The sequence below is a fragment of the Natator depressus genome, chromosome 6 (genome assembly GCF_965152275.1).
Source record: "Natator depressus isolate rNatDep1 chromosome 6, rNatDep2.hap1, whole genome shotgun sequence".
NCBI classification, from domain to species: Eukaryota; Metazoa; Chordata; order Testudines; family Cheloniidae; genus Natator; species Natator depressus.
Genome location: NC_134239.1, coordinates 51,829,635 through 51,848,523, shown reverse-complemented (window position 1 = coordinate 51,848,523; position 18,889 = coordinate 51,829,635). Strand labels below are relative to the sequence as shown.

The window sequence follows — 18,889 nt, the reverse complement described above, 5'->3', positions numbered from 1 at the left end:
AGTGGGAATTACAAAAGCACCTAGGTGCTTAATTCCCATTGAGGCACCTATCTGCCCTCACCAAAGCTCGAAGTCCTGAAGTCCTCACCCAAAAATGTAGTCTTGCTTCAGGCAAGTCCCCTTTGATAATGTTTGCCTGAAAAAGGACTGAGAAAAGCGAGGACGGACTTCACGATTTGAGCCCAGTCCTGCAAATGGATCAAGTAGTGTGGATCCCTGCTTGTGCATGTAAATCAACTGGCATTAAAAGGGATCAGCATGGGAACTGAGGTCCACCTGTACAGAATTGATTGTAGGACAGGGACCATAGTTATGACTCTTTGCATTCAGCAGATTATTTTCTCAATAACTAAAGAGAGAACATTTTAGTTATACTTTGTTGGCAAATATACATATGGTTCCAGTCCAATTAACCTGGGACTATATTAAAATAACAGCCACTGGGCATAATTTAGGATTTTAAACAATAATATTATGAAAAAATTAGCTTCACTCTGTGGAGCCTGTGGCATGTATGATTTTCGTCTAAAGAGACTGAAGAAAGGAAAAGACTTAGGTAGCAAAAAGCAAACCAAATATTTACATACAGTAGTTATCCCTCTTGAAAGGACTTGAACAGAATTTAGTTAATCCTCACCACACCCTTGTATCATTAACCCCATTTTACAGATTTGGAAACTGAGGCACAGAGTGGTTACATGCTGTGCCTAAGGCCAGAGTTGGAATTAGAACTCAAATTCCTGACTTCCAGGTGCATACTCAAAGCATGCCTCCTCCTCAAAAGTAAATGCATGGAAACTGATTTGACTGATCAAAGATCTGGAAAGGGAAAAAAAATAGCCATGCCATTTTTCATGGAGAAACTGCAAACTGTATTAATTTTCAATAAGCCCAGAGGCAGTCATATGTAATAGCTTTCCCTTGTGGCTTGTGTGATGAACATTTGGCAACTGAACAAGAGCAGTTATTAATCAGTGGTAGTTTCTACATAAAGCACTTAAACACATGATTAGGTTCAATGGGACTTAAGCCTGTGCTTAACCTCAAGTACATGCTGAAGAGCTTTGCAGAATCAGGGCCTAAATAAAGATAGTGGAATCTGGACTGTAGTAGAGAAGGCTCTACCCAGGGAATCCTCTTCTCTTTTAGCTAATCATCAGAATGGCACAGCGAGACATGAAGAGAGGTCCTAATGTTTGTGATTTCTGCTGATTCAGAAGCATGTTTTCTTCTCACTCTATTCCTGAAGTGCCACATTGCATCAGAATTTCTGGGCCTCCCAGTGCAAAAGGCCCTCAACTAATGAGCCAATCTCTCAACTACAAGTAATTTGTGACACTTGCAATTAGGCCCAGATTGAGCTCCCTGCTTCTCATGTTCACCCAGAGGTAAGTAATGATGACACCACATTGAGCGCTCTTTAGTTATGATGGGGCTTGATTTGTGGCTTTTATGGAGATTAATTGGCATTCCAATCATCCTCCTTCATGGGACCCAAAGCTAAATGAGGAAGACAGATTTGCCCAAGAGCTGTGCAACACAGGAGTTGAAATCTCCATTATAATACAATGTTTCTGTTGCAGGAACTGCAGCAAAGGGAACTTTATATAAGCAGCCTTACTGATAGGAGTGTCTTTTAGCTTTATGCATTTCAGCAAAAATAGGAGCCAGGCTTTCCTTGGTTGGAGAAAAATACCTGCAACTATATTTAAGGCTTCAATGGTACAAGAGAATGGAGAAGACTAATGTCTATGTAAAAATATACAGCACCATCTGGAGGGTCAAGAGTGCTTCACACTAACAGCAGCTGAGTTTCCAGTATGTTCATGAGTTTCATATTTTTAATCCTTTGGCCTAGATGCTGTGTGTTTTTTCTAAACACTACATCAGACATTAACTACTACCCATTCAGGGCAGGATAGAGCAAGATTCCTATTAACGTGAACAGCAGGAAAGAGAATCAGACAAGAAGGATCTTGTTGGGTAGTAGTTAAAAAACGAGACGGAATCAGGAGCTTTGGGTTTTATTCCCCGCTCTGTCACTGAGGGACCTTGGCCAAGTCACTTAGCTGTTTAATGCTTCAGTTTCCTGACCTGTCAAATACGGATAAGAATCATTTATCTCACAGGGAGGTTGTGAGGATTAATTAATGTCCACAAAGTACTTTGACTTGTCCATCTTTGCAACAAAGTGGCAGAGGCATTCGTTTAAAACACAGGGAGTTTAGGGAGCAAAGCAGTGGGAATTAAATGTCATTTCAGCTATTTCCTCCCAGTGTAGTTGTATCAATGCCCTGATACCTACAGGATATCTCTTCTGCTGCTGCTATTACCCACTTGGGTGCACCATCATTTTAATGAGCCATGCTAAATAGGAACTTTTGCTTCTGTTTGGATAGCAACCAGTCACCCTTATTCAGCTCCTGATTCATTACAGAAGCTGTTACCTGCTCCCCTGATAAAGGCTTACTTGATATTTCTGAGAGTACTGCAGCACGTGTCAAATCAAAACATAATCCAATCTGAATAATACATCTGCCCTTACACAGTATGGTTTAAGAATAATATGGGAACAATGTAATTCTTATGCTGAAGGACTAACATGGCACGGTGTAGTTTATGGAAAGCTGCTGGAGCAATCATGGGAAATATCACAGGATTTAAATTGATCAAATGTATAAAACAGAAATCATGGGTCATTCTGTACAAGCCATTGCTCTGTATTTAATACTCTCCCCGCTTCAAGTTTTTACCAGGTGTCCTAGACAGCATGAGACTGCAAAAGAGACCAGAAACCTTTCCAAAAATATACTGCAGTACCTCTTTCTGTCTGGATTATTGAGTTTCGTATAACAGGTTTCTGGATGATCGTCTTTATTTTTATGCAAATTGTGATTTTTTTTTTTTAATTTTAGGAAGTAAAAATGTTTCACTCAGTGACTAAAATATCTGTTTCCCTTGAAATCTATCTAAATGGTGTAGCCTGCAAAACCCTGTGCTGCTGAGGAGAAAAAAACAACCTCCCACTGGGAGCTGTTTAAAAAAAAAAATTAAATAAAAACAATCCTGTGCAACTTCTGAGATTTGTGACAATCCTGTTTAGTGGGTGGATCCTGTTGTTTAGAGATTCAGGGCCACATCTGCTTCCCTTATTCACATGCCTGGTTCCATTGATGTTGCTGTATGTGTACCCTATGAGTAACCCAAGGTGTTTCCCAAACCTTGATATTCAATTTCAAGCTATTCTAGAAACTGATACATTATACGGCACCTTAGGAAGTCACTAAATTCCATCTATACCATTGAACTCACGGAGCCCAATTCACCACTACTGTAAGCAGGATTACTCCACTGGCTTCAGTGGAATTGGATGGGCTTACATCAATAGTGAACTTGGCTCAGTTCTTCAATAATAATTAATGATCAAATGGAAAAAAGAAAGCAGAAGTTTTTTTGGTTTGTTTGTTTTTAAGTCAAAACTAAACAAACTGAGTGGCATAAACTAAATGTATGACAGTGCAAGAGGTACCTGGAGAATATATGTGCACGTTTGAGACGGCCAGGGTAACATGTGCATGCACACTCTGACATCCCACATCCCTGACAGTAAATTCATTAGACCACTTGTACCCCAGCAATATGGCTGTAATATATACAAAGATCTGAAGCATGGCCAGGAAATAAGATTTCCCCCAAATCTTCTCTACAGTAGCAAGGTAATCAACTGATCAATTTAACACTGGCCACGAGTCATTTGGAGTGAGGAATGGGAGAACATGGAGGAAGAGGAGGAGGAAGTCAAGGGACCGCTCACTGCTTAAAAGTACCTCGATGAATCAGGGACCTGAATGAGGCATGGTTAGTAGGTATTCTTATCTTTCACAGGAGTGAGCTCACAGCTCCTCAGAAGGATCTCTTCACTCTTCTCACGAGCCTCCCCATACTGGATGACAGTTTCATTGTTCCCAAAGGATGCAGCTACCTTATAACTTTTAGCCCAATGGTTAGAGCACTCACCTGGGATGTGGGGGAGACAGGTTCAATTTCCTCCTTGGCCTGGGGGGCGGGGGGTGTGTGTGTGAAAAGATTTGAACAGGGACAACCACTTCTCAGGAGAGTGCTCTAATCACTGAGCTATGGAATAGTCTAATGGGGAGGGAAAGGGCTCCTGTAAGCTCTCCTGTTGAACCTGTTCCACTTTGGATAAGTTAAAAGTTCATTGGAGCAGGGGGACTAGATTCTGGGTCTCCCACCTCCCTGCTGGATACCGTATCCACCAGGCGACTGTTCCCCTCAACCCCCCGGCCTAATGATTAAGTATTTAGGCACCTAAGTCCCTTTGTAGATCTGGGCCAATGACCTGTAGTATATGGTGGCAGGATGGGCCTCTAAGCTGCATAGACCTCTATCTATGTCTCCTGAAGCCCTTTCATTAAGCAGGGCTGGAATTCACTGACATTACAGACAGTTGGAGCAAAGAGGGTAGAAGGGAACGACAATATATCAAGTGCTCAGGGGCTGTGATTTGCTACAAGTGGGAAACCTGAAGATGAGTGCTTTATGGGAGTTCCCTGTGGCAGCCCTTGGACCTGGAAAATGAAAGCCAATGCCATGCTCCAGGTGGAGAGACTGAGACAGAGAGATGAAGAGACTTGCTGGAAGCCCAACGGGAAGCCAGTGCCGGAGCTGGGATCCCTGACTCTCTAGCATGTGCTCAGACAGCCTCACTCATGAGGCATAAATATCATTCATAATACACATTCTCCCCCCCTACAAAGGCTCTGAAATCTTAGGACTGTGCTCAGTTATTATACAGGGTTTCATGCAGCATTTTTCAGAACACACTAAATTAAACCGTTAACATACCACTCCAATTCTTCTTCTTGAAAGACCATTTCCACCTCATATCATTTATTAATCTTAGCTGCACTGAATTATTAAACTGAAGTCCTCAATAACCCCCATCAGTAAAAACTCCAGTGTGGCTTTTAGACTCATATTTCTACTTTCTACTGTACTGCATTCTTCATTTTAATTACTGGTTCCACAGTGTCATATCTTTGCAGGATATTTGTCCTCCTAAGAAAAGGCGGCTCGGGAAATATGTCGCTAGGCGTGACAGTAAGTGTGTTCCCAAAGGACAGGTGCGTGGAAGGATCATATTTTTATCTAGGAGAACCAAAGACACAGCAAAGTAAAGGGAGGAAACGATTGCTGCTGCTTCTGCTGCAATTGTGTGACTTAAGACACTCTTCCTGCATGCTCAGCATCACATGGAGTCTGTGTGAAGAGGATCCTTCTGTGAAGCAAAAGCAGATTTTCCTGTTAGTAAGGGAACAGCAGGGAAATGGCAGGTGATCTACAGGTGGAAAATGTATGGCTCATGACGATGAATAGGTCTCCCCAGCTCGAATGTAAGAGCCTACATGAGTTAAACACAATCAAACCCTGAACATTTTCTCTTTCTGTCATTTAGAGCAGTGGTGCTCAACCTTTCCAGATGACTATACACCTTTCAGGTGTCTGATTTGGCCAACTTCTCACCATTGGTATGTCTCAACGGGATTCTGGACGACCAGGTCATGGAGGAGAGAATATCACACATTCAATCCTTGGGCACTCTGTGGAGATTGCCAACAAGGGGGGCAGTTAGGACCAGTTATAGTGGGGCCAAGTTTGTGATGTGGACACCTGTCCACAGGAGAACTGGATTGAGATTCCCCAACTCACTGCACATAGACCAATGAACAGTCATTAGCTGGTAACAAATTTTAGTATCTAGGACTTAGGCTACATTGCAAGTGAAGAGCTTACAAAGTCTCTATATCCCATGACCTGTCCATAGGTCACATTTAGAACACATTCTCCTATCTCTTCCTCCCTCAGAGATTATCAGCCCACACAATCATCAGCTCTTTGAATCCACCTCAATCGGTTTGGAGTCACACTTTCTGTCTAGTTTCTTTCTTACTTGTGCTCTTTCTATTTCATTACTAGTAAAATCGCTGGGACCAGCAATGACAAATACAGATGCAGTGAAGATTCTAGGGGCCAGATTACATTTTCTGTATGTGATAAGTAAAGTATTAAACGACTGCTCTTCTACCCCGCCTAACCTTTTTAATAAGAGGAGACAAATACCAGCTCAGCTGCATGCAACTGACACTGGACAGAGTTTAAAACGTTAACTCATAATGTATATGGCTGTACCAGTGGTTCCACCAAAAATAGATTTCCGGGACCTTTAACTTCAAAAGGATGCTCTTGAAACAATTGACACAAAGGGCTTGTTCATCTAGTTTAAGATAATCTAGTGCTAGCTGGAAATGCAAGAGTGACAGCTTGGGAGACGGAGTTGATCTATCCACCCACCCACCCACAAAGCAGGTACGGCACAGGCAGGGAAACCGCAAGCTTCCTCCAAACTGCCCGCTGTGGGCTACTTAACACTGGAATCGCTACAGCAGCACAGCTGTACCCACGTAGCTGCGCCGCTGCACTGCTGCTAGTGCAGATGCTTTATGCTGACGGGAGAGAGCTCAAGTGTTCCACCTCCCTGAGTGGCAGTAGCTATGTTGGTGGGAAAGCTTCTCCCGCTGACACAGCGCTGTCCACCCGGCGCTGAGCTCCGTGTAACTTGCATCGCTCCAGGGGGGGCGGCTGTTCCACACCCTTGAGCGACTTAAGTTATACCGGAGTAAGCGCTACTGTGTACAAGCTCTATTAATGTGCCTCAGTCCTGACTGAGCCACCTCAAGGGATGAGAAGGAAGTTCAGTGTCTTGCTTATTCAACACATAGCTTCTCTGTTACGATTGTAGACAAACCTACCAATGGAGATAGTTTTTTATTATGTGGACACCTGCTCTCTAGGAGCTGGGCTGAGGCTGAAACATTTTTTCCATTAGCCACATAGTAGTCACTGGATGATAACCACTATTAGTCTTTACTGATCGGGGCTGAATTTGAACCAATTTTGAAGTAAATCCCATTATCAACCCCCTGAGCCATCAGTCTCTTTATGGAGGGCACTAGGTACTCTGACTAGTTTACTTTGCTCATTCCCCTGTTTGACATTAACATCTGAAGACAGGGACTGTGGCTCTCTATAGAGCCACATAATCCTATTTCCCCGTTCCCCGACTGTCTATCATAGTATTCCCAGCCCATCACAAGCCAAAAGAGCAAGACCCCCAAGCTTGGGACCTGATCGCTGATCTTCCCCCCAGGGGGATGGGCAGAAAATTGGAGATTTTGTCCAGCTCAGACTTTGAGCTCATTGCGGGCAGTTAACACCGTGAAAGACAGTAAACAGGTAATTTTTGGAAACTAAATGATTCCACTGCTCTCAATCTTTTTTACTGGTTTAAAGGAAGATGCATCCAGTCCACTAAGAAGCAAGGGGCCTACAAGATACATAGATTTTAACACTGGATTTCCCCTTTAGTCCCTTGGGTAATAATGTTTCTGGGGAGCAATTGTGCAGCCTTAAATTTTCTTCTCAACTTGAAATGGTGCAATAAGAATCCAAATGTTACATACATATGAACAAGAATGATACCTGCAATGACACCTGCTACGGTGAGTTACAAGGGCCATCAATCCTCATGCTTCAGAGCACAAATTAGTGGTCAGGAAAAAATTGCCCTTCCCCACAACCCTTGGAATGTTACTGCAGAATGAGGTAAATTTCCTTTTTATTAGTAATAGGTGGCATCCCTCATTAGTTTTGGTAACATTTATTCATATGCTATGAGTAATTATGATTATTTTCCATTATTAATAGCCACTGTTGAACAAGGGGAGAGGAGAAGTTATGTCATTTTCTGAAGCATCTGGAACTACCTGCTGTCGGGAGAGGGGACTAGGTGGATATTTCGTCTGATCTAGTGGGTCATTTCTTTTCTTTTCTTTCCTTTCCTTAGTTCACATGCCATCACTCTTGTAGTCCACATCTTTCAAACTACACTGATGGGAGCAGAGTTCCTCTGGAGCTCCCACAAGTGGCGCTCTGCTCTTCAGATGGGTCCCTGTTGAACAAAACATGAGGTTCCTTTTGCATCTGAGCAGGTGGAGTGTGTTGCAGCAGCCCAGACCCTACCTGAGCACAAGGACGGTATTTTCATTTCACTTAAATTAATTGCTAGTGGTTTTGCCCCTGCACAGAAAGGAGCTTAGTGAGAAAGTCAAAACAAATCTCAGCCAAATGGGAGGGCGGGGAAACTAGCCCCATAAATTAAGGCAAGCAAGTGTATCCTAGGAACAAGAAAGATCGCAGGAAGACAGGGCAAGCCATGCCATGCATAGAAAGCAAATCCCCAGTGTCGGTCCCCCTTCGTGCCATTCCAAGCAAATCTCTATGTGAAGTATTTGTGAGCAAGCTGGAAACAGTGAGGCCCTGGAAAAATAATTACGAAATAAACTCTACTCTTTGGTGGTATCTGTCCCAAAGGGAACAAAGTGTCTTTTGTGAAAGACTCCCACCAGAAGCCTTGCAGAGTTTGAACTGCATCCCTGGACTCCACTGGTATGAAACCCAAAGCAAGATCTTATTGTTCCCCTTTGCTTTTACTACTGAACGTGGGGCTGAAAATCCAAATAGATTAAAGAAAATATGACTAATCAACCATATCTGGGCTGCCCTTTTCCCAGCACATGAATCAACTTTACTATGACTTAAGAAAAATCTATTTGCATTACCAAGAGATGGAATATAAAATGGGGGCAAGGTGAGTAAACATGGTGAACAGATGATCCCCAGACTAACATCGGACCAATGACATGTTTGCCATATTGGGCTCGAGACTTTTTTCACCCAGCACATACTGGCTAAAGCTGGGATTTTCAAAGGGCTCCTAGGGAAATTAGGCCACTCAAATCCCATTGAAATTCAATGGGATTTGAGTGCCTAGATAACATAGTGCCTTAGACGGAGATTTTCAAAGACCTTACCTTCTTCTGAAGAAGGCAACATGGGCCAGTCACACTGCTTAATGTATCACTAGAAGGTGCTCAGATACATGGTGAGGGGTGCAATGTAAAAACCAAAATAAATTAGCTTGTCCTTCTATTCATAGCAGGCGGGCCTTATCCCCACTCAGTCAGTTCCCTGACATCACTTGGGTGTGGGAGGTCACTGGAGGAGCATGCTCCTTCCTACCTTTACCTGTGTTGTAAATTTAAGAGGTAGCAGTTGATGAGGAAATGAAAAATACCTGTAATGTCTCCACTGCAGCCAAACCCGTCTTGTCTCAGCAGGGCCCGTTAGCCGACGATGGGTCCTTGTCATCATATCGCCCGTTTCCTCGGGAAGGAGAGGCAGGAGGGAAAGGATCAGCTCTGTAATCAAACAAAACAGAGATGGGGAAACAGCTGAGAGCCCACGCAAACAATATACCAATGAATGATTCCCCCTGTGTGACAGATGACCTGCAAAGAAGCCTTCCTCTGGACACAGGGCTGCACCTTGTAACAGGTGTACAAGGTATACACCTGCAAGCTGCATCCACAGGGCTTGATTCTCCTCACACTTACCCCAGTGTAAAATCAGGAGTAACATCACTGAAATCAAAGAAAGGCTGGTGTAACATCGGTGCAATATCAGATTCAAGGTTCATTGTCTTGCATACTCTTAGGAATACAGGTTAGCCAGGTGGTAGCACTAGGTTACCAAATGCCACAGAACCGCCATTTAAAAAATCATAGGAGAAAATTATATACAGCATGGAATGACAAATCAGGGCTCAATTTCTGTTCAATTAAAAACAAAAAGGGAGAGGGGGTGCATCCCTATTTTGCTTGCAACAATGCAGCTGGGTTTCTTGAAAAGCTTCGCTGTAGTGCAAAGTCACATAGTCCTCAGGGCCAGGCAGGTGTTTTGATTTATATAGTCTGGCACCCTCTTTTATTAGAGAGTGGGTGGAATTTATGAGATACACTTTCAACCATTCTTCTTAAATACACACTTCCCGAACCACCTCTCCCTGTTAAGTAACTGTTTCCCCCCCAAGTCTCACCCCCTCTTCTCAGGGCAGGGATATTGAAAAGCAACTCTCTCCAAAGCAGTTTCCTTCCATGAGAATCTTTAACAAAAATGCAGCAGATTGTAAATCGTTGAGATAGAGGGCCTGGGCAACAGGAAATTGAGAGAGAGAAAAATACAAAAATCTAAACATGCTGCAGAGACAGCAATCTCTGAAGGAAAATGGTGCTAACATTATTTCCCCCAGTAGTTGAAAGTCACTCGGCAAACTTGAGTTAAGTTCACAACTCATTGCGTGGGCAATGAAATTCTCTAACAGCGCCCCTTACCCCACAAAATCAGCTTAAATATTAGAAGGCCTGCAATTAAAGTCAGAGAGCTGGCAGCTGCCCTGCAATGATTAATGGGTTCACACGTCTCCTGATGCTCTGGCTCGGCTGTGCACCATGCAATATTGGAGAATTTCACAACCTCACCACCCCCTTTGCTTTCACAGATGCTCAGCCTGGCTTTCCACTCACTTCTCACTAATGTCGGTAAAATGAAAGCTCAGTTTGTCTGTCTAGGGTCTCTATGCACTGATAACGATCTCTCTCACAGGTAAATGTCCTTAGGACTTGTACTTTGAGTGGTGCACCATAAATGTCTATTACTCTTCTAAACTAATATAAAAACCAAACACAGTAATGAGCAGATTAGACGGAGCTGCCTGCTGACACAAATAGGCAGGAAGAATAGTATCGGCACAGTGGGGGTGAGGGAAATCTTATTTCACTATGAAATCAGCAACACACGACCCAGAAACTAGCATGCACACACCAACCAAGAATTCTGGCTAAATCTATTAATCTCTGTGTACGGCTGCACTAATCTGTCTTCTGCATAAGACATCTGCTCTTGTGGCAATGTGTGGAACTCTGCATCCAGCTGTGAGCAGCCTTCAAGACACATGTGTATCTCCCCGCTTAGGAAACTCAGGGCTGGTCTATACTAGAAACTTGCAACGGCATAGCTATGTCTCTCAGGCATGTGAAAAATCCACACCCGAGAGATACATAGCTACACTGACATAATCCCCAGCATAAACAGCATTAGGTTGCCGGAAGAATTCTTCCATTGACCTAGCTACCGCCTCTTGGGAAGGTGGATTACCCATGCCAAAGGGAGAAGTCCTCGTTGGCACAGGTCGTGTCTACACTGAAGTGCTACAGTAGCACAGCTTGCAGAGTAGCAGCCGTGTTAGTCTGTATTCGCAAAAAGAAAAGGAGGACTTGTGGCACCTTAGAGACTAACAAACTAGCACAGCTGTAATTTTTAATTGTAGACATGCCCTCAGGAAAAGGAAAATAGGAACTAGTAGAGGCACGGCAGGAAACAGCAGGGGACATATCTCCAGCTAATCAGGGAGGACAGCACTCGCTTACACCCTTCCCCTTCCATTACATGAGTACTGGCTGCAAAGGGAGGCAATGAGCAATCTTAAAACCAATTCCTAATCCATGCTGAAGAATTCATTTGTTTCTTTTGGTCCTTCTTTTTGTGCTACTGAAAGGTGCTAGACAGACAGCCCTGAAGACTGAAGCTTTATTTATTGACAGAGCAGGTGGAAGCATAGGCAACAGCAGTGTAAACTTCCCCCACAATGGGCCTGGCCAGCACGCCTCAACCCTGAGCAGCAGGGAACGTTGCTAGGGAATGAGTAGAGTGAATGTCAGTGTCCATGGTCTACCTGGTCATATCAGCAGAGACCAAGGACCAGCAAAGATCAACTAGTGCCATATGTAGTAGTGGCTTGTGATGTGGTTACTTGTCCGTTGGGACTTGGACTGAGACTGCAGAAAATCATTTCACACAGGTTCAGCAAAACAGCCATCAAATGATCACAACTTTCAGTCATTACCAACCCAGACGAGAAACTGAAATTCTTCAGAGCACACCCCAGAGCACTACACACTAATCAGGGGTTCTGCAAAAAACATTTCCCCAGGGAGACCAGTCCACCCATTCTGCCTCTGGGGTATCCCTGCTGTCAAGTTGTCCTCAGCACACACAAAAGCTCATCTGATTGGTTCATGTGTCAAAGTCTTGAAAGAGCATTCTTCTTTGTGAGGGGACAAAAGAATGGAGTCCAATTGGCTCATCTTGATTTTCTGAAATCTGTGCTAATAATTAGATATTGACTGCAAGTGAACGTGTGTCTGTAAAAGAAGAGAAGCCTGGAAGATAATGATAATACCTTTGCAATTCTGTTGGGCCTTTCATCAGAGGATCTCAACAGACATTAACAAAACCTCACAACAGCCCTATGAGAAAGGCAAGTATCACCATGCTCATTTCAGATAGGAGAAATGAAGCAATGTGAGATTAACAGATTTACCAGAGGTCACAGAACAGGGTCAGTTGCAGAGTTTGGAATGGAATCCAGCAAGCTAGACTCCCAGTCCCTTGTTCTGGCCATTAGTCCACACTCTCTCATTAAGCTAAAAATTAGCAATTGCTTAAAACCAAGAGACTTCTCAGACCACTCTAAGTGAGCATATGCTATACTGCACTAGCATTTTGTGTAAGCAATTGAAGGTCATGCAGGAATCTACACAGTGCATATAAAACCTCTACTGTGTAAGTGTGCGTACACAGCAGTGTGCAAATTGGTTTCTCTGTTTCCATGCAAAGGTCATTGCCTCCAACAAAGTGCTCGTTGTGCCCTATCATGTTTATGAACTGTACACGTTTGTGTATATATATAGGATGGCAATTGCTTGTCCACACACCAGCAGTCTGTACTGCTGCAGAAGCAGGTGTACATAGTACAGAATAAATCCCTGATTAGAAAACTCACTTTCAGAGTCATACTGTATTTTAAGCAAGCGTTACACGGGTGAGGCCCCTCCCTGATTCTGAAATGATGCTCTTGTTTAGGTTACATTTTTTTGTTTGTTTTAATACTGAGCTTAATATTGTTGGTCATATTTTTAAATGGTTGGCGTAGTTCTCCTGAGCAGCCTGGCCAGAAATGCAGGTGCTTTACTCATAAAAATACTGCATGCTTCACTGTGCAAACAAGCAGCACCAAGGTAACCAACTAAAGAGGGGTGACAGGCTGTCTTCAGTAAATACTTGAGGCTTATCCTGAGAAGTTATGGCTAAGCAGTAGCAGAGTGGCTCTCTAAAACAGTGGGAATCTCAGGAAGTCATTTCCATTTTGTGAGGCACCCTGAAAGTGTCCCCAGTGTATTCATCTTCCACACAGACTATTTTGCAGCCTATCCATCATTTAAAGGAGATGGGGCGGCGGGATGGTGGGGGAGAACAATCTCCCAGTTTATGCAAGACATCAATAGAGTGATGGCCTCTAGAGAGGCACAGCTGCAGACAACTGCTGGGACAAATGGAGAGGTGGGGAAAAGAACAGTCTGCAACCAAAGGGTGGGACAGTTTCTGAAAAGAGTTGGATGGGCCGGGGGAGGGAAAAAAGGGGCAACCTCAGCAATTAATGGAACTTTTCTTTCAAGGGTTTGCAGGTTGGAAGGAGGAGGGTCCTGGAGTACATGATGCCCTCAGTTAAAGGTGGTTGGGGAAAATCCCCTCACTTTCTTGGTGTCCTGTGAAGTCTGAACGGATGGCCCAACTCCCAAAAGGAGGTGATGGAAGACAGCTCATAACCAGTGATCGCATAAAGCTGGCCCCATTAAAGTGTCATATTCAACCATGTGCCCCCCAAAAAATCTACCTGACCTGTTCTATCTGCCTCTGATTAGACCTGGCTGACATTTAGTTAATCTCTTTAATTCCATCAGATCTGTCCCTCTCTTGGGGTGGGTGTTCTTGCAGCTGGAGAGAATAGGAGTAACCTCTTCTCCCTAGCTGGCAGGACGCTCAGTCCCCAGAGGAAGGGAATGTGCCTCATACTACACCACAGTGATCCCTTCTAGCCAATTTGGAGACAAGCTTCAAACATAGATAATAGAAATGGGGGAGATCTACTTGCTGAAACTAATTCAACCCATTGCCTGTGGTGGATTGCTCCATATTTTTACTTTTAGGAAGGAGCCAGATCATCCCTATTTTAGGATGGTGTTTGGCACGATATTAAGCTGGGAGGGGAAGTTAGTAATTAGAAGGGGGCAGTATGAACATTTGGAGAGCAGAGGACCTTTTCTTGGGGAGGGGGAAAACAAACCAAGAGGCTGGCCAGCCCTATAGAAAAACCAAGTCATCCCACGAAGGTTCAGTAGGCCCAGGTTTCGGTTTGTGTTTTAAATAATCAGGAACATTTTCAGTGCAATCCTGCTGGAGGCAGCAAAAACACAGACGTTTCAGAAGTAGACAGAGAATGTTTCATGCAATGGATCCACACTCCAGCGCTCTCAAAAACATTTTACACAACCGGGAGAGCACTCGGAATGATAACACGTGCCAGTCATGAGTATATCACCGGGAAGAACATCTTAGGGGACAAGCCAAGAAAGATCAGGCTCCTCAGCTTGCAGAATGGTCTCCCCCTTTGCCAGAGAGTTTCACACTTGTTTGGCAAAATTAAAATTCCGGGATCAGCGAAGACAACATCATCAGGCACTTAATCTCGTCTGTACTCTTTGTTAATAGAATGGTCACTAAATGTCAGTGGAAAAAAAAATTCCACATCACTAGTTTCTTCTCACTGGGAAGGCAAGAGTTGTATTAAGTCTCAGGCATTATATATTTTCTTTATGCAAATATATATAATATCTACACACATTTCCTGGAAGCAAATGGTCACCTAGAATGAAAGTGAAAAGCAGAAATGGGAATTTTCAGTGCTTTCCCCACCTATTTGTATTTATTAGTGTACACGTCTGGGCCCTAAACAGAGATCAGGGCCCCACTGTGCTAGAGAATGCCACTGCCCTGAAGAGCTTACAATTTAAACAGACAAAGAGAAGAAGTGAGCGTGGGGAAGGGGAAACAGAGGGAAAGTACATTGCCTGAGATCACTGGCAGATCTGGGAACAGAATCCAGGTCGTCTAACTCCCAATCCACTGCTCTAGCTACTGGAATACACTGCCTCTCCTAATTCTTTGCCTTTTTATTTCTAGATATTCTGAAGTACAAATGCTCATAAGCGATCTCACAGGCCGGAGAGTTTTCCCCATTGGAGGGAAAGACTCTGAGTGGCTGGCAGTAAGGTGCCAGGTTTTGTTTTCTTAAAATTCATTTGCCCCTAACAGGCAGAGTTACACAGCCCAGACAGGAGATAGGATAAGTGTCTACTCAAACTCACTGTTATCTGGCCAAACCTGCATTTTATTTTATTTTTTCCCTTTCAATACAGAAAGATGCCAGCTCAGTATAAAAGCACACACATATACACAACACTGCAGCAAGAGACTAAGATAAAATAGAAAAATTACACTCCAGTCTCTTGGAGTATTAGTTATAACATCACTATTTATTATTAAGGTGCTGGGGGAGTAGGACACACACGTGTAACTATGCTCACCAGACTGTCTGCTCAAATAAGACCTTGAAGTGTCAGACGAGAAAAGTCTGTTCTTGGCTTATAAATAGATCTCATCTCTTTTCTCCCTGCTCTTCCCGTCCAGCCCTTTAAAGCATAGAACCAAACAAAAACTCCTTTCACACTTTTGATTCATTCCTGAGAATGCAGATTAGAAGAAGCAGGAAGCAAGGGAGACCTTGGAATACTTTTCGCTGCCTGAGGTTTTCCCTTGGAGATCAAGAGAGCAGACATGCAAGATCCTCTGACACAGATGGATGGCTGAGATCTACCTTTCTATGCAGTAACACACAACCCTGCATGACATGCAAGTGCCATTTCACCATCCCCCACAGTAAGACATCCTCAACAATAACAGCGCAGCACATTGTTGGGCTGAGACCTCTCAGTGAATTCAGGGATCATGAAAAGTGCTGAGATTGACCACCTTTGGGAGTGAAGTCCTCGATTCATTCACTGAACAGGTACAGCAGCAGTGCAAGCTACCCCCCAGCAGTGCCTGTGCTCTCCCACTAGCATGTCCTCGGTCTTATTTTAAGAGGGAACCCCTCTACGGCCCACAGGAGAATTCAGTCTGCATTCTGTCTTTTGCCTCTCTGCTAAGACTGAGAGTGTGCAGGCTAGTTGTGATGCAGATGAGCTTCCTACTAAGAACAAAAGAAAGACCACTGACTCATTTCACATAGATCACCAGAAAGATGGTCAACACTGATCCTACATCTCCCTTTGATAAAGGGGGATATAGGCTGCAAGATAAACTCCTTATTTTGACTTGCCATTGCTTTTTGCAACCAACCCTCCTGTTCCCCACCATGTTGGTCCCTTTAGTTGATAAAGTCCAATGCAGCTTGAATCCTGGAGATATCTTCTCTTTCCCTTGCTTGGTCTATACGACACTAATGTTTTTTTACATATCCCACTGCTGTAGTGGTGCGAGCTCTAGTGTAGACAAGGCCCTGAGAGTTGCCAACATTGTCTAGACCTGCTTGGAGCAAGACTGGACATTTAAAAGTAGCAGCAGCTGGTCTACACTAGTACTCTTACTGTTGACACCACCTATGTAGCTGCACCAGAGGGAAATTTTAGGTCTAAAAAGCCAGTGTCTCTGCATGATAACACTACATTTGAGATCAGATGGGACCCCTGCGCTAACAGTTCATAAATCTGTACATCCAGGGAACAGGTATTCTCAGTAGGATCTAAACACTGGCTTGTGCTTCTGCTCCTGGTCCAAAGCAGCCAAAGTCTACTGACAATCTCCTCTCTTAGGATACTGGGAAAAATAAATGGTTTTTGTTTGTTTTATAATTAAGGAGATTTTATAAATTAATGAAGCAGAAAATGGTTTCCCAGTTCCAAGAGCATGTTACCTATCTGCAGACATCACTATGTTTTTAAAGGAAGCAAGTTACTGTTAAAGATATTTCACAGCACCAAAACAGCTACATAAAAAGTAAATTATGCATGAACTCTAATGGATTTACGTGGGAGATTTCAGCCTCATGCATGTCTTGGAATTTTCTGATGGAATTTACAGGCCTCCTTCCAATGGATGCTGTGCTCAGAATGTACCCAAGTGGCGTTTTTAACATAACAAGGGGGAGAAATGAGAGCTCTGCTAGTGCAGTAAATGACAAGAGATAATCAGTTACTAATGGATGGACCAGATCATTCTGCTTAGAGAAGAGGAAAAAGATTACTAGGCTTTGAAAAAAAAAATCAAGCTACTTAAAAGGAAAAACTAAAGCCACCCATATAGGAAACTATTTTTAGCCCTTCTGCTGTTTCTAATGCAACTTGGTGATAAAAGCTAGTAAACTGAATTTATACCTTTCAAAACGAAAAAAGCTGTATATTTGGTTTTTTTAAGAGGCAGTTAAGCATGGTGATTTTTCTTTTTTAATAATCTAATAAACTAGTTCTAATTTTTGCAGCTTCATTAGTACATTTCTGGCATTGCTGGGTTACCTAGTACCTTTAATAGTTCTTAATAACCAAGACCTAAATCTTTAAGCTTGTGTTACCTAAAACTATTGTCCTACTCTTTCCAGTGCCAAAGGCTAAAGAGAAGAGAAAGACTGCAAGACCTCTATGCCCTGGTCTACACTAGGAGTTGAGGTCAAATTTAGCAGCGTTAAATCGATTTAACCCTGCACCCGTCCACACGACGAAGCCCCCCCCCCCCTTTTTTTTTTTTTTTTGACTTAAAGGGCTCTTGAAATCGATTTCCTTACTCCACCCCCGACAAGGGGATTAGCACTGAAATGGGCCTTGCTGGGTCGAATTTGGGGTACTGTGGATGCAATTAGACGGTATTGGCCTCCAGGAGCTATCCCAGAGTGCTCCATTGTGACCGATCTGGACAGCGCTCTCAACTCAGATGCACTGGCCAGGTAGATAGGAAAAGGCCCGCGAACTTTTGAATTTCAATTTCCTGTTTGGCCAGCGTGGCAAGCTGCAGGTAAGTGCAGAGCTCATCAGCAGAGGTGACCATGATGGAGTCCCAGAATTGCAAAAGAGCTCCGGCATGGACCAAACGGGAGGTATGGGATCTGATCGCTGTATGGGGAGAGGAATCCGTGCTATCAGAACTCCGTTCCAGTTTTCGAAATGCCAAAACCTTTGTCAAAATCTCCCAGGGCATGAAGGACAGAGGCCATAACAGGGACCCGAAGCAGTGCCGCGTGAAACTTAAGGAGCTGAGGCAAGCCTACCAGAAAACCAGAGAGGCAAATGGCCGCTCCGGGTCAGAGCCCCAAACATGCTGCTTCTATGATGAGCTGCATGCCATTTTAGGGGATTCAGCCACCACTACCCCAGCCATATTGTTTGACTCCTTCAATGGAGATGGAGGCAACACAGAAGCAGGTTTTGGGGACGAAGAAGAAGATGATGATGATGAGGTTGTAGATAGCTCACAGCAAGCAAGCGGAGAAACCGGTTTTCCCGACAGCCAGGAACTGTTTCTCACCCTGGACCTGGAGCCAGTACCCCCCAAACCCACCCAAGGCTGCCTCCCGGACCCACCAGGCAGAGAAGGGACCTCTGGTGAGTGTACCTTCTAAAATAGTATACATGGTTTAAAAGCAAGCATGTTTAATGATTAATTTGCCCTGGCATTTGCGGCTCTCCTGGATGTACTCCCAAAGCCTTTGCAAAAGGTTTCTGGGGAGGGCAGCCTTATTCTGTCCACCATGGTAGGACGCTTTACCACTCCAGGCCAGTAGCATGTACTCGGGAATCATTGTAGAACAAAGCATTGCAGTGTATGTTTGCTGGCATTCAAACAACATCCGTTCTTTATCTCTCTGTGTTATCCTCAGGAGAGTGATATCATTCATGGTCACCTGGTTGAAATAGGGTGCTTTTCTTAAGGGGACATTCAGAGGTGCCCATTCCTGCTGGGCTGG

At 43.8% G+C, this 18,889-nt stretch overlaps 1 protein-coding gene across 1 annotated transcript in view; it reads right to left on the bottom strand.

Annotated features, from left to right (window-relative positions):
• Positions 1 to 338: 338 nt before the first annotated feature.
• The window catches only part of TRIM44 (tripartite motif containing 44), a 96,485-nt gene continuing 77,934 nt past the window's right edge, over positions 339 to 18,889 (bottom strand). The window contains exons 5-6 of the mRNA XM_074955279.1: positions 9,215 to 9,338; positions 339 to 5,299 (exon numbers count right to left, since the gene is read on the bottom strand). Of these exons, the coding sequence (XP_074811380.1) occupies positions 9,251 to 9,338 (88 nt within the window). The 3' untranslated portion in view covers positions 339 to 5,299; positions 9,215 to 9,250. The remainder of the gene's footprint in view (positions 5,300 to 9,214; positions 9,339 to 18,889) is intronic.